Below are 15,767 nucleotides of genomic sequence, written 5' to 3'. Positions count from 1 at the left end.
CACTATCAGACACAAATCCCTCCATAACCAGGCCCCCACCTTCGTTCCAGATTTTTCTCCGCTCCTCTGATGCCAAACTTCTGTCTCCACCACTCGGGGCCAAGCACCAGACCTTGGGCAACAAAGCCTTCTCCAAAGCTGGCCCCTCTCCCCGGACCCATCTAAGACCGCACCAATCTGTTCAAACCACTAATTTAAAACTCACTTTGTGATTAATGTTGTGTCTTATATATTGAGTGTGGTTTTCTATGCTCATTTTAATCATCCTTAGTCATCATTTTAAGTACCCTGAACATCTCTCTATAAATAATATGTAATTTGTTATCATAACTCAAACAAAGTAAATGCTCTACACTGTAACATTATACTTTATATTTGTGTTGTTTAGTGTTATTCCCTGAATATGTTTTTTGGTAGACAAATCAAAGACAATACTGTGACGTGAGCCTTCACATTACTGTACTGTACCTAATATGCATTTTATAGAAAGTTGTATACTCCATTGCACCATGGAGTGATACAGACTAGAGTATTACAAGTATTCATACACACTCATGGATGATAGTACTTCTATCAGTTTTTTGGATTAACACCTGTGTGTCTGAAGAAATGCACTGCTAATAGCCAAGAGTACCATGAGTAGTGCACACGGCCTAATTCACTAATTCATTATTTTTTTTTGGTTATCTAGATCTTATGTGCTGGAGCTTGTCTTGCTTAAATAGATGATGATTATCTGGCTCAGTGAGAGATTTTATAATTAAAGTAAATGTCCTTGACGGAAAGGTGAATTATGTCTGTATGTGGAAATTGTGTTTTATCAAGAAGCTACAGCTACAGAATTTGTAATGAAGGTGTAATCCTGGTACCAGTGCCTTTATTATTTTGGGGGGAAGGCATTCGTGTTTGGAATTTTTCACAGTCGCCAGCTGTGGAGACATTTCAGCTCTTTTGATGTTGAAAGAAAGCATGCATGCAGCTTCTGACATTGCATTTTGGAAAGAGGGTCTACTCAGTTGAGACACTATTTGATATGTGTTGTCTTATTGTCTTTTCTCAGGTTGGTGTTACTTTGCTGAAAAGACAGTGTGGCAGGCCCTGAGTCGGAGTTGAAGAGAGCAAGATAGTAGTCCTCCCAGACAGCAGGGGGCAGCAGCAGGCATGCAGGACTCCGCCTCGGACAGCAAGATGGCCAAACAGGTCAGCATGGCCCTAGTCTATATCCTTGACGTTCCATTTCCGGGATTGCTCCCGTGCAACAGGAAATTCCGCCGCATGCATGTATTTTCCATTTCCTTCCACTTACTTTGTGTTGGAATTTTAAATTTGGGTGGATTTATGAGGACTATGGTTAACTGCTCCTCAGATCTCTGCAGGATAAATTGACACAGCTAGCTAGACTACCTGTCCAATCTGAGTTTTCTCTCGAACGACAATTTTGCAGCGGCTCTGTGCGAAGTTTTGCGCTGCCCATGACGATTCTGATTGGTTTAAAGAAATGCCAATAAACCAGAGCATCTTTTCCTCACATCCCCGAATGCTATTTGGAGTAGCCAGACCCTCCTTCAGCACACTTTGAAGGAGGGTATGGCAATGCGAGACTAGCATGGCCCTAATAGTTTACTTCTAAAACAACAGACTTTCCAGCGGTTGTAAAATAACAGGAAATTGTAGCTTCTAGTTTATAAGATACAAGTTTTTAGGAGTTTCTGAAGTTTCTCCAACTAGAAATGGAAATCCATTATGAGGTTCGTGTGTAAAGGATAGGTTTTTAGGAATTAGAAGCTAGGTTCAAACTAGTGGTTTAGTAAACCAGGTTCCACTATTAAAACTTAAGAAATATTTTAAAGAAATCAATCAACTTTGTAAACAGGAATTTACTTTGGTAACTGTAACAAAACTGCCATAAATACCGTTTTAAGGAGGCCAAACAATACATTAAACTTAACTGACAATCCTTTGCATAAATATAAATCTGACTTTGTTTTATTTATATATGAATACTTGGAGAAATATGGTTGTTTCAGAGTTAATAGTATCCATGCAGTTTAATATGTTACCAACGCTAGCCATTTAGTCTGACATTAGCATAACATTTTGAAGTACTATATTATTTTGTTCAATGTAATTTAAAATCTTCTGTTTGATTATTACTAAACAGCATTTTTTTAGACAATTTCCTAGGCAGATTTTGACTTGGGACTGTATAGGGTGGAAGTAGGCAGCCGAGTCACTGCTCGCGGAGCTCTACGACCGGCACAAAGTCACCCTTTCTGGGTTACTGGACTACCAAATGCCGCTGCCCTGACTTTTCAGTATTTGAATTAGCAGACATTCACAGATTACACACAGTGCCTAAAATCCAATATCTATTAAAGCCACAATGCTGACCCGCCACCATTGACTTTCTCGTAGGCTATCACAATCCAATGACTTAATCTTAAGGCACTGTCCTAATACTGATAGTTATTCAAAGTATTTCAACTTGTTTCAAATATCCTTTCAGGTATCAGACAGATGCAATGTATAACTGTGTCATTTGACTTATCTTTTTTTATACATATATGTTAAGGAACAGAAACAGAACTCCAAGCATCTGGATGAACACACAGAAACAGACGACATGTCAGAGAAGACGTCCCCAAACAAGAACCTCAAATCTCCACAGAAAGGCTCCAAACGACTTAAAACCGCCCCGTTCAAAATGACCCTGCTGGACTCCGCCGAGTTTGAAGGAGAAATTGAGGTATGCAGGGTGCAAAACAATTTGTGGTAACATGTTTTTTTTTTTTTTTGCTTTAACATGCTTTGAACACTTGAAAAGCAAAATATTTTTTTCCTTTGTAGTTATCGTCTTCTGTGGGCAGTTCTGCACCGAGCGGATAAAAGAGGCAAAGAGAATAAAAGAGAGGGTGTCATGCTGAGAGCAGTAGCAATAGTGCAGCATGAAAGTCTTCATTCTACAATATATATGTATATACTGTATAAAAAGGACCCGCTTGCCCGCTTGCTTGGAAAGGAAACTGAAGGCATGCATAAGGAAGGAGTAAATAGATAGATGTAAGTGCATTGCCTTAGATACATGTAGGGAAAGAAGCCAGAGATTTTTGAACTTTTATTACCAGCAGCACACACTTCTAGCAGAATAGGTCTATCTTTCCTTCTGGGCTCAACTTTTGATTCCACTCACTGAGCATCTATCTAGACACCCAAATCCAAGACATGATGCATCTGTCTGGCACCGCTGCCTCTGTAGAGTGCGGATCGGGCGACGTTTTTCTGTCCGAGCCCGGCCCGAGTCCGACAGAGCAGTAACCGAACCCGAGCTGAGCCCGACAGGCATTAAGATATTTATGTCTGAGCCCAACCCGAGCCCGACACAGTTAAAATCTCTTTTTTTTCTCATAATAATGACACATGTACGTTTGTTTGTGTGGAAAGCTTTTATTAAGCAACTGTAGGAAGGCATTCGGAAATGTCAACAGATGAGCGCATCAGCACACACGGGGCAACAAGCGCACGTTAACACAGGCGCGCACAAGAGGCCCAATCATAATAAGCTGTTTTAAATTCAAAATGTTCAATCGCGCTGATGTGACCGAGCCCAACCTGAACCCGAACATCATTTCTAAATATCTGTCCGAACCTGGCCCGGCCCGTTGGGTCCCGTTGGGTCCTATTGGGCTCAGGTCGGGTATCCATCCTCTATGTCTCTGTACTCAAGATGCCAGAGCTAAATCAGGCCAATTGGTGGCAGACGGCCTGTGCCACAGCCCAGTACCTTGGCTCTGCATCTCTTCAGCAAGACTGTCTGATACAGCATTGACAGTTAATGGGTAGGGATGGGTATCAGTATTAATAATAATAATAATAAATTGAATTTATATAGCGCTTTTCACAAACTCAAAGTATTGAGTATAATTAACTGTAATAAATAACTAACCCTGAGTACCACTAGAAATGTGTTTTTAGCATCAAGTACAAAAAATGGCAGTGTTGAAAGTTACATGTCCTCCAACCTAAAAAATAAAGCAAGAAATCAAATAAATGCAATTCCCAAAATGTCAACAGTTTTGAAAGTAAGCATTGGATGCTTGGTCAGATTCGTAGACTTGTTTACCTAATTATTTGATCAGATAGTCCCAGATCTAAGTCAGGAAATCATAAAAACACTCTCACCACAAGGCCAATTTGCATTAGTATCTGTTCTGGAGCTTTCAAGTGTATCGCACAGTCTTCCTCATCAGATAGGGTTGCCCACTTGTCATGGAATTGTAGATGTATAACTTTCAGTTTTTTTTCTGAGCATTGTAAGGACTTCTAGTCTAAATATGTTTAAAAGTTGAGATCCATAGTTCAATCTTGACCAGTATTGAAATTAGTGCATCTTTAACACTGATTACTAACAATAATACTAATTTGTGATTCTGAACTGTTAAGTGGTTTGGTATACTGTTCAATTTTTTAAATAAACAACAAGGTATCAAAAAAGTATTGCTTAGGTATCAATACTGATTTGTGATTGCACCAAAATCATCATTAGATACTGAAGGTCACAGGATGTCCCTTTTGTCCAATAAAAGCCTTCAGCACAGAATGCTAACAGGGTGCTAAGAAATCTATAGTTATTACATGGTTGCAAACCAGGTGCAGCCAAGTAGAAAATAGAAGAGAAATGTCATTATGAGCCACCCCTTAGGATACTTGTGCACAAGTGCGTGCCATTTTGTGTGTATGTGTTGTAGAGTTGGGGGGAAAGCGCCTTTTATGTGCGAGTGTGTGTGAGGTAAGAATATTAGGAATGCTACGCTTGCACCAACCGCTCTCTCAGCACTGTAAAAACATTCAGAAATACCTTTGGGCCTTTTCTGCACAACAACAATAGTTAGCATTATGGTTATGAAAGCTTTTGTTTCTTAAGTGCTCTTCGATAAATATGCAGCATTGCCGGTCATTGCCAGAGAAGGATGTACAAAGCAGCCTCTTGTCAGCCCATGTTTAAAATAAATTCTAGTTCAGGGAGAGCCTCAGACCTCCAAGTCATTGGCAGGCTTGCTCTCACTTCCTGTCTTTAATTGCTGGGGTGGAACGTCATGCCTGCCATAGCCAAACCTCCCTTGTGCCTCCAGAAAGTGGTAATAACAGTGTTGCGAGAAGGCAGGTCACACTTTGGGAGAGCTGGAGGAGGTGCCACATTCATGTGATAATTAAGTCTCTTGTCATGGATGCACGGCAGAGCCTCCCCGTGGTCCTCGGGCGGGAGAGGGGGCACCACGCCCATACCCGTTTCTCTAAGCCAGTTACTCCCCTCGCTGAATGGGGTGTAATCCGCCTGACTTTGCATGGTCAAGCCTGGCTGCGCCGATGTGTCAAACAGGGCTATTTTGGGTGGAATTGAGTGTTTAGTTGTCATTTTACACTGCCAAGATTCTCTTGGGTGTCCATTCAGGTGGCATCGTTTTTCTACAGTTGGATATTGAATTGCTCCAGAACAGAGAGCGAATAGACTGACTCACCTCAGTCATGGAATATTGAGGCTCCACATTTGTTTATTTAACTTTTGCTAGCTGTCACTGATGTCGTGTAGAATACTCTTGCTTTAAATGAACAATGTTGCCATTAGGGACCTACTGACTGATGTGATGAGAGCTTATACACACTTCCCAAGTATTGCTCCACCATCATTTCACCCATGATGACAAGCAAAGGTGAAACACTTTTTCGAGTCTAAGCCTTTTAAGAAACAAACAGACGGATAATACTGCATCTGTTTCCCTGGCAACTGCTTGCTCCATCTCCCTGTCACCTCACAGAGTAGGCTCCAGGGGAGTAGGCACCATGTGTGTGTGAGAGTGTGTGTGGTTCAATGTTAGTCCTAAACATTAAAACACATGTTCCTTGTTCTATATTTAACAGTGGTGTAGAAGAACATGCATGAATTGATGATGTTGAGTCACTATTTCATTTGCCCTATCAAATTAAAGTGAACCCATTTTTGAGATTATCTTGCTTGAAACAAGCACATTTGGCTGGCAGTGCAGTAAATTACTTTCAATTAATTAAATTACAAACCTATCAGTTCTCCCTACTAGGGAATTAAATGAATTAAAATAAGATTAGTGTTATTCATTTTTGTAAATATCCAACCTTTATAGAGGTAAAACCATTAAGAATCTGGCGACGAGGCTTTGAACCGATGAAAGGCATCCATGGTTAGCCACTATGACAACAGTGATGTCTACAGTCATTTTCATTTTACAAGTGAATGGGATGTAAACTCTCTAGAGCACTATTGTTATCAATGGAATGTAACAGGCACTACATACGTATCTAGAAACATACGCCAATGTCGATAGGCGGGTTTCACTTATCCAGTAAAATATCTTGACATCTACCAGATGGATTAGGACACAATTTGTTTCAGACATTCATGGTCCCAAAAAGATGCAGGATAGGAAGGATAAACTAATTCCTGCAAAATTTAGTCCAGGGCTCCTTCAGCACTGTGAGCAAAAACGTTTATTTGCACATTGTGATGTTAAATGTTCAAAACTCACAATGAAACTCTGCGTTGAATGCACAAAACATGTACTATTCACTTTAATGTGAATGGAAATGTTCCTGAAATGCTCACCTTGAACTCTGCCAATAGCAGTGTAAATCGTTTCCTACAGTACAAAGACAAATCTTCTCCAGCAATTCTCAGTCCATTTTCACTGTCAAGTGTTTGATTCACACCAACAGTGACACAGTACCAAATGGCTGAGCTGCTTTATTTTGTGCTGAACTGGAGAACAGGAAAGCAATGTTGACAAGCACAGCTGTCTAATGGGCTCTGATAGTGGTGAGCCCAACTTTGCCTAATAAAACTGAGCTGCTGTTTACCAGCAGTAGACAGACATGTGCACATATTGCATTTCATAAATTTAGTAGAGAATCTTTCTTCTGCTTCTTCCTTCCTTCTGCATTGTTGTTGACCTTTTGACCATTGTTTGTTTTTGCAGAAACACTCCAAAGGACAGACCCTGATGGACATGGTGTGTGAGCACCTCAACTTGTTGGAGAAGGACTACTTTGGTCTGACCTTTGCCGACACAGACACCCAGAAGGTCAGTAAATTGCGTGCCACAGTAACCTCGTGGGACGTTTCAGTGTATAAACACGTTGTCTGTAATCTGTATTCCTCTCACTTGTTGGCTGGGTCGGCTCTCTCAGGGGTGTACTATCTATCATTCAGAAAAGATGAATGGAAAATGGGTCTGGACAACAAGCAATTGAAAAGTGTGCAGTTGGAGAAAAGATGAAAACATGACTCATACACTCTTTGCGAGGCACGTTTATGGAATTTAGTCATACAAATATTTCTCAGAGGCAGAGCTTCTCTGGAGGCAGAAATAACCTGAGTGAAACCTCCATTGTCTGAAGCCAACATTTGGTCAGATTACTAGTTTACCATAAGTCTATAGCTATAGGCAACAAGCCACTGTGATCTTGGTAAATGCTAAGACATAGTCTACAGTAACAAAGAAAGCGAACTAGTAATGTCAGTTAAATGGCAATGGCTATATAAAGTTTGCTAACATTAGCCAGTGCCAACATGAGCTACTGATCATACAAGACCAAGTAAGGCTGTAGCAGCAAAACCCATAGTGTGTATTGAATTCAGCAAGAGTGAGTTTTACTGATTTGAAATTCAATGCGTTTCATTTGGAATTAGATTGTGTGATTTCTTCTTTCAAAAGTTACAAAGTCTCACTTTAGGGTAGTCAGCCTAACTCGCTCATAGCAAAAGTCTTGAGTTGGTTTACCTTACAAACTTGTTAGAAATACTGTGATTCTTTGGTTCTGTCCCCTGAGATTCAATTATCTCTGCTTTGGATAAATGTGAACATACATTAAACTCCAATCAGATCACACATCATTTTGACTTTTTAAGTAGGAGGTCTGGATATGTTTCCCTCGGATCTTTGTTGACTTGTTCAGGTGCACAGACAAGGCTCATTATCATATAATCAAGTAAATGACAGTGAACTGATGGGTCCTAGCTGTCGGCCCGCATTACAGCTCTCACATGGGTTTTGGGTTGCGAGCCTCCCTAAGGGCGGGTATGTGATTGCACAATAGGCTACAAAGGAACTGCCTGCCTTTTGAAGATAGGAAAGATGACAGGACTTAGTCCCTTTTAACATCTGGAGCATTTCCTCTGTCACCATCATCAGCTTGTGCATACTTCAGCTCACATGTTGGGACTTGATGCGTGTCTGAAGGCCTTGGCTTTGGATTGAGCATGATCTCTGCCAATACAGACAGGTTAACTGGGGAGTTAGAGAGGTAAACAGGCTTCAAAGTCAAATATTTTCCTCCCTAGAAGTGGACAAAAGGCTACGGCTTAGATTAATATGACAGGCTTGTCAAAAACTTGTCAGAGCGAAGCCTGAGCCTACAGTCTGGGGGCATCGCTGATTGGAAGACCAAACAAGCCGGCGAATGTCATTTCAGATGCCCTTTCTCTGTCTCAGCTGAGGAAATGATAATTTAATCTTCACTTTTTGGGAGAATATTTATTCTGTGTGATAGATTTATAAACTACGGTTGGAAAAGCAAGAACGAAGCCTTGAAGAGTCAATTAAAAGTTCTTCCTGTTTCCTGCAGAAAAAAGCAAAGCAGCAGATAGTGTCTTGCTAATTGAGTGCTCTTTGGCCTCGGCCGATCTAAGATAGATTCAAGGGGAACAAAAAAATGCCTGCGGCTCATTAAAGTCTTTAGCAGCCTGATTAAACACTAAAGGAGTATGTGTATTTGTGCCTGTGTAGGTGACTGTGTGTATGTGTGGACATGAAGGCACGGTTCAAATTGCCAGATGCTTGCAGTTTGCCACAGGATTGCGCTGTGCTGTATCAACGTCTCATGCTCCTAATTCCACTCTGAATGATGTGATACCAGGTGCCAAAAAGACTGTCAGCATTAATAAGCAGTTTCTGTGAGGTATTCAGGTTAGTGAAGATCACTGTCAGCTCGCTGCACTACAGGCAGCACAGACCTATACACCTATTATGTTAGTGTGTAAGTGCAAGGATTAAAGTAACAAATTATATTAACCCCTGTTACTGTGTGTGTAAGTAAGTAGAAAGGTTTCTGCTTGTACTTTTTAAAAGAATATTTTTTTTTACTGATTTATTTTAATTAGGTTTTAGCCAAGCTAGCAGCAGCACTGGATTGTAATGTTGGTCTGTCCACCAGTTTGGTCCAGACTAAAACTAAACGATTGGATGGATTTCCATCAGACAGACATTCATGCTCCCCTGGATGATCCCCTGACTTTTCATCTAGTGCCACCAGTAGGCTGACATTTCTTTGTTTTTTAGTGACAAATGTCTCAGAACTATGAGATGGATTACCATACAATTAATCCTAATGACTTTTGTGATTTCCCTATTGTACTGCTAATGGTGCTACCATTAGCAGTACTAAATGGTCACTTATTTAGGGAAATATCTTAGAATCTACAAGCGTAGCAAAAATGTTAGCATCCATAACTTTGATTAGTGACTAAATACCTGTTAAACATTAGCATCAGCTGTACTTTATGTTTATTGCTAATAAGCAAATGCACCAAGTTCCACCAAGTTTCAGGAATATCAGGCCAGTAGTTTCTCCATAATCCTGCTGACTGATGGACTAAATGAACCAAAAACAGCACCTCCTTGGCAGAGGTAGTAAGAGGATGGATATGCAATGGGAGAGTCCATGGAGCACCGTAAGACTGCAGAGACGTAAATGAGATATGATGAACCCAGTAAAATAGAAGAAATAGAAAGATTGACTGAGATGTTGGAAAGACAAACTGTTAAAAACAATTTTAGCAGTGTATAAGAGTACTTGAGGGAGATATTTCATTACTCTCCTTATTGCTTTCTGAGTGCTGCTGTGCCTCTAAACAGCATGATTTACAGCTTCTGGGGAGATAGGTCTGGCAATGCGAGACTACAGCTTCTGTTAGAAGTGAGTCCGTGTGCTCACTGCACCACTGATGAGATGCTCGTCCAAATCAGAAATGGGGGCCACTATAGGGGAAGCGGTTCCCTGCCCGATCAGATGTTATGAGATCAGATAGGTAACTGGCTGCCAGTGAATTAGCAACACAATAAAGAAACAGATGCTTGAATTAAATCTCGTCTCTGCACGTTTGAACGGCTCAGCAGGGGAGGGCTCAGTTTCTTTATTTAACCATATGGAAAGCCTTTCTCTAGGAACATTGACGGCAATTAGAGCAAAATGTGACACCGGGTGTTTGCGTTAGCCATGTTTTCATGCCCTTGGTGAATTCTGCCTTCTGTCTTTCAGAACTGGTTGGACCCCTCCAAGGAGATCAAGAAGCAGATGCGCAGTGAGTGTCTCTTTCCAAGTAGACGAGACGATACATTTTTTAAATTCGGTGATAATCAGTATAGTCGTAAAATTACATATGTTGACATATGAACTGATGCAATAGTTTTTGTTAATCGGTTTGATACAAGTCCTTCATTGGATTGTAATTACAGTGTTGTACAAGTCTCTTTAGACAGACATGATAGTAAACCCTCCAGCTCTCATTGTAATTTCTCCTCAGATGCTCCATGGCACTTTGCCTTCTCTGTCAAGTTCTACCCTCCAGACCCCTCCCAGCTAACTGAGGATATTACCAGGTAGAGTATGTCTTTACCATACACGCTCTTACAGTTTGTAGTTGTAACTCCTCTGGCTGTGCTGTCAGATGCACTTCAGAGTTAATCAGAGGGGAAATTGCTCACAAATGTCAGTTCTGCAGATGATTTGCCTTTTTATTATCCTCAACAAGTGTTTACATAAAAATATTGTAACAATTTACATGGTGTATATGCCGCCGGTGTCAAAGCAACCCAAATGCCTCTCTGCTTACCAAGGATTAGACCTGGAATGCTACTAACTGCCATGGATTAACTCCGCTGAATACTTGTTGGAGCGTGCCTTGGTTCAGGCTTGTTTGCCAACGTCCTCCTCTCCTCCCCTTTTGTCTCATCTGACAGATACTACCTGTGTCTGCAGCTGAGGGATGACATGCTGTCAGGTCGACTGCCATGCTCGTTCGTTACTCACGCCCTCCTGGGCTCCTACACCGTTCAAGCAGAGCTGGGCGACTACGACCAGGACGACCACGGCTCCGACTACATCAGCGATTTCCGCTTCGCCCCAAATCAGACTCGCGAGCTGGAGGAGAGGGTGATGGAGCTCCATCGAAACTACAAGTACTGGACACAATGTCGTTTAAATCAGATTTTAATCTATTCACGAACCTCTGGGAATGATCAGCTGATGAGTTATCTGTTGGGTCGAAACACTCAATCGTGCGTATGGCTGATAAATGCCGTCACATTACCGCACCATCTGTCGTTGACATGTACACAGTGCGAGTATTGCCAGTGCGAGAACACTTTCTTAATTACAGGGTCTTCACCACTCTGATTTGGTATTGTTTTTGGCATATGCCCACACATAATGCTTGGGGGGATGGATAGGGGGAATTTAGAATTGAAGATATCAAGAATATACCAAGATAATTCTGCTCCCACTGCTGTGCAAGATTATAGGTTTATTATTTAAGAAGGCCTGTTGATGTTGGTTACAGATATTATTGTTATTCTGCCCAAAGGGGGATGACTCCAGCAGAGGCTGAAATTAACTTTTTGGAGAATGCGAAGAAACTTTCCATGTACGGGGTGGACCTCCATCACGCTAAGGTTGGCTGCTTTCAACGTTAATTTGCATGAAACTGGGTTTCAAGGATGCACACAGTGTTTCTGTTAGATAATGTCTGCCTCTTTCCTTTAGGATTCTGAAGGGATTGACATAATGCTGGGTGTCTGTGCCAACGGGCTGCTGATTTACCGTGATAGGCTGAGGATCAACCGCTTTGCCTGGCCAAAGATCCTTAAGATCTCCTATAAGAGGAGCAACTTCTACATCAAGATACGGCCTGGAGAGGTATGGTTAAGAATGATTAAAGGGGAACTTTATCAATTATACAGATTACATTTATTTGTTTACTAGTCATGGGTAGTGCTACTCAACAAAAAAACACTTGTGTAATGTTGTCTCTGGCTTTGGAAGAGATTTGTGAACTCAGAGAAAATAACCCTAATGATGTCATCTGAGTTATCTGGGGAACAAATTTCTAACAGAAAGCCTGCTGTGGGTGTGGAGTGAGTGTTAGCCAGGTAGGCATGGATTTTTCTTCCAGATTCTATTGAGTTCCATCATGAAGAATGTAGGATCCAGTGTTTTTGTAGCTTATGAATGTGTGGTCAGTTATGAGGAGCAGAGGGCTGTCAAATCCTCTGCTTTAGACCTCCAGTTTTGCTCTTCTGCACAGCCAGGGTCTATATTTTTATATCCTCATTGTGGTGGTCGGCGCTGCAGCTTATCCTCCATGCTGAGCCTCAGTTCGACAGGCTGTCTGGGCCAGACCCAGTCAAGTGACAGAGCCACACTGTGAGCCTGTGATCGAGCCAAATAAAGAGCCCCTTTAACAGAGCGGCTGCAGCTGCAGCCACAGCCAGAATAGAGGGATAAAGAGTGTAAATATAGAGCCATGAAATAGTTTCCTCCCAATTGCTCCCAGTGTCTGAAACATCCCATGTTATCCTTCCTCTGCCTTGATCTGCTCCTTTCAGTCCAGTCGGCAAAATCCACGTTCTAAATGTAGTTGCTTATGTAGTAGTAGTATCTATGCAAGCACAAAGTAAAGACTGCTTTATTGATTGGGTTGAGTGTTCATGCAAGTATGAGATGTATGAATATTTTACTGTATGAATGTATCGGGTTGCCCTGGGCAATATATCGATATTATATCGATATTGTGATATGAGACTAGATATCGTCTTAGATTTTGGATATCGTAATATTGTAATGTGGCATAAATGGTGTCTTTCCGTGGTTTTTAAAGCTGCATTACAGTAAAGTGATGTCATTTTCTGAACTTACCAGACTGTTGTAACTGTTCTTTACTGATGATTATTTATCAAAAATCTCATTGTGTAAATATTTTGTTCAAGCACCAATAGTCAACACTAAAATATCGTTGCGCTATCAATATCGAGGTATTTGGTCAAAAATATCGTGATATTTGATTTTCTCCATATCGCCCAGCCCTACCTTCAGCTACACAGAGTAAACACACCTGGTGGTGTACCCCCGACTCCTTTCTTCACATTTATCTCTTTATGTCTCCCTTTCTTCTCTCCCCTCCAGTACGAGCAGTTTGAAAGTACAATTGGTTTCAAGCTTCCTAACCACAGAGCTGCCAAGAGGCTGTGGAAGGTCTGCATTGAGCATCACACCTTCTTCAGGTAAGAATAAATCTGGCCCGATAGTTGAAAGGTTCTGTCCTGTCAAGGCAAACAAAACATTTCCATGTTTCCAGCTTCATCAGGTGGTGCACTACTACCGCCTTTGTTTTCACAGGCTGGTGTCTCCAGAGCCTCCTCCCAAGGGCTTCTTGGTGATGGGTTCAAAGTTTCGATACAGTGGAAGGACACAGGCTCAAACCAGACAGGCCAGCGCTCTTATCGACCGACCTGCTCCACACTTTGAGCGTTCCACCAGCAAGAGGTACCTGCTGTCCAGGAGCTTGGACGGAGGTGAGGTCCACAATAGATCCGCTTTGGAGGGTCTAAAGAGAGTCTTATTGAACTTGTATTCAAGATGCAATTTTGAAACTTTTAAAGGAATAGTTGAACATTTCTGGGAATGGGCCTTTTTGCTTTCTTGCAGAGATGTAGTGGCAGCCAGAAGACAGCTATCTAAAACATTTAGCCTGGCTCAGTCTAAAGTAAAAACACCCACCTACCAGCACCTGTAAAGCTCACAAATGTACATGTTATATGTAATTTGTTTAGTCCATACAAAACTTAAAGTATTACAGTTACAGCTCCGGGCCGAGGAATTGTCCTGCACATAACCCTGTGTTTTTTTTTTCATTTTTTCTTTGGACAGAGCCCAGCTAGGCTCGGCATGAAAGTGAATAGTGGTACTTTCGCACCTACCCTGCTTGGTTCGGTTTAAACTCTAACTCCAGTGCATTTTATGATAGTAATTATTAAGAAAGTCTGAAATTAGTTTTTGGCCCTGTTCCCGATCAGTCCTTTTATTTTAGGTATCTGCCGATACAAGTCCGATCTGATACTTCTTTACATAGCAGCAGAAGATGAATAAATATGTATCTAAGACAAAAAAACGAAGGTCCTGGTTCAAAACCATTACGTTTTTAACCTTAATTTGTTGATCTGATATCAAAGATTAACTGGAGAATAAATTAACCAAACTAGAGGTGTGAAAGCATATTTCCCAAAATGTCCAACTACTGCTTTGAAACCCCGTATCAGTTGAACTCTGACTTGTCTCACGTAATAATTCACCTCTTGTAGCAGAGTTCTCACGGCCGATTTCAGCCACGTGCGAGAACCACGACGGCCTAACCCACCGCAGCGTCAGTGAACAGCGCCGCCTCCACAGCCCGTCCGTAGACGAGCAGGAGACCGAGCTGGAGCCGAGTTTAGAGCAGGACGAGGAAGCCAAGGACCAAGAGCGGAGCGAGGAGACGGAGACAGAATACGAAGGCGATGTCACTCCAAGCAGAAAGAAAGAAATCATGGTAGTAAAGATTCCCTGACAAACATTTCCATTGTGCTGAAGTAGATGAAGTTAAAAATCAGTCTCCTTGACGACAATTCCGGCCTTGGTGCCGGGACATGTCATGGACTGTAGGGGGGCTGATGTAAACAGGTGCAGCACAAGCTTCTCAGGCCAATTTAGGTTTAGCCACCAGCTGGGGCATAACGCTGTGGTGGCTTTTGGTGGATTTAGCATTTACTAACTCTTCTCCTTTCACTCCCATTTACTCAGGCTTATATGCTTACACTGCACTGCTCATAAATCCCGCTTGACAGCTTTAAAGTTTTTAACCATTTCTCATTTTGCTGAGAAATGCAAACTCAAGCCTAGCCCGCTCTCTTGCTAACAATTTCTTTTTTTTTTTTTTTAACTCTTGCTGGCGATAAGGAGGAGGCTGGGTCACCAGTTGACAGTAAACAGGAGGTATTTGGTTTCTGGTGATTTGGTCTCTGTCTGTCTGTATACCTTCTGTCTTTATTCATCCGTCATTAATTATATCCGTCTAATTGTTTCTCATTCTGCCTGTGATCTGCTGTCCAACTGTGGCAGTCGACACTTTCCGTCATATTAAAAACTGTGCTGCGTTGCACCATGTGACAGAGGTGGGGGACTCGAGTCGCACGACTTGACTCTAGTCGGCAATTTGAGGACCTGAGACTTGCATTGATACGTGACTCGACTTGACTTTGACTTGAGACAGATCACTTAAAATCTTGACTTTTTTATTAGTGTAATAGCCACTCAATTCATTCAAGGTATTGAGAAGTTAGGTTTTGTTTTTGGAACATCTTTGTGCTATATGCGCCACCCTGCCATGTTGCTAGGCAACCTTCCAATAGGAGGGGATTATGCCCAAAAAAGTGGAATTCGTATTTAAGGAGTTTAGGTAACGTTACGTGAATGTGTCTTTTAGCTAACGTTGACGGCAATGTTTTGTGTGACTTGACTTGTGACTTGCTTGACTTATAGCAGGGACTCGACTTGACTTGCTTGATTCTCACCACAGTGACTTGAAGGTTTACCCCTCAGTCATATTAGCTACAAGAGACAGCGAAAAAGCGGCAGGCTGCCATTCCTTT

At 41.7% G+C, this 15,767-nt stretch overlaps 1 protein-coding gene across 5 annotated transcripts in view; it reads left to right on the top strand.

Moving 5' to 3' along the window:
- The window catches only part of LOC114553971 (band 4.1-like protein 1), a 79,907-nt gene that overhangs the window by 44,660 nt on the left and 19,480 nt on the right, over window positions 1-15,767 (top strand). For 4 of the 5 annotated variants that reach the window (XM_028575457.1, XM_028575455.1, XM_028575458.1 and 1 more), the window contains exons 2-12: window positions 1,061-1,200; window positions 2,573-2,746; window positions 7,005-7,109; window positions 10,345-10,387; window positions 10,610-10,685; window positions 11,046-11,264; window positions 11,669-11,756; window positions 11,848-12,000; window positions 13,267-13,364; window positions 13,480-13,655; window positions 14,442-14,668. In XM_028575457.1, coding sequence (XP_028431258.1) covers window positions 1,162-1,200; window positions 2,573-2,746; window positions 7,005-7,109; window positions 10,345-10,387; window positions 10,610-10,685; window positions 11,046-11,264; window positions 11,669-11,756; window positions 11,848-12,000; window positions 13,267-13,364; window positions 13,480-13,655; window positions 14,442-14,668 — 1,398 coding nt within the window. In that variant the 5' untranslated portion in view covers window positions 1,061-1,161. The remainder of the gene's footprint in view (window positions 1-1,060; window positions 1,201-2,572; window positions 2,747-7,004; window positions 7,110-10,344; window positions 10,388-10,609; window positions 10,686-11,045; window positions 11,265-11,668; window positions 11,757-11,847; window positions 12,001-13,266; window positions 13,365-13,479; window positions 13,656-14,441; window positions 14,669-15,767) is intronic. The other variant, XM_028575454.1, reaches the window with a different exon arrangement.

The sequence above is a fragment of the Perca flavescens genome, chromosome 4, assembly GCF_004354835.1.
Source record: "Perca flavescens isolate YP-PL-M2 chromosome 4, PFLA_1.0, whole genome shotgun sequence".
Taxonomy (NCBI): Eukaryota; Metazoa; Chordata; class Actinopteri; order Perciformes; family Percidae; genus Perca; species Perca flavescens.
The sequence above is the reverse complement of the archived record's forward strand: the minus strand, read 5'-3'. Positions and strand labels throughout refer to the sequence as shown.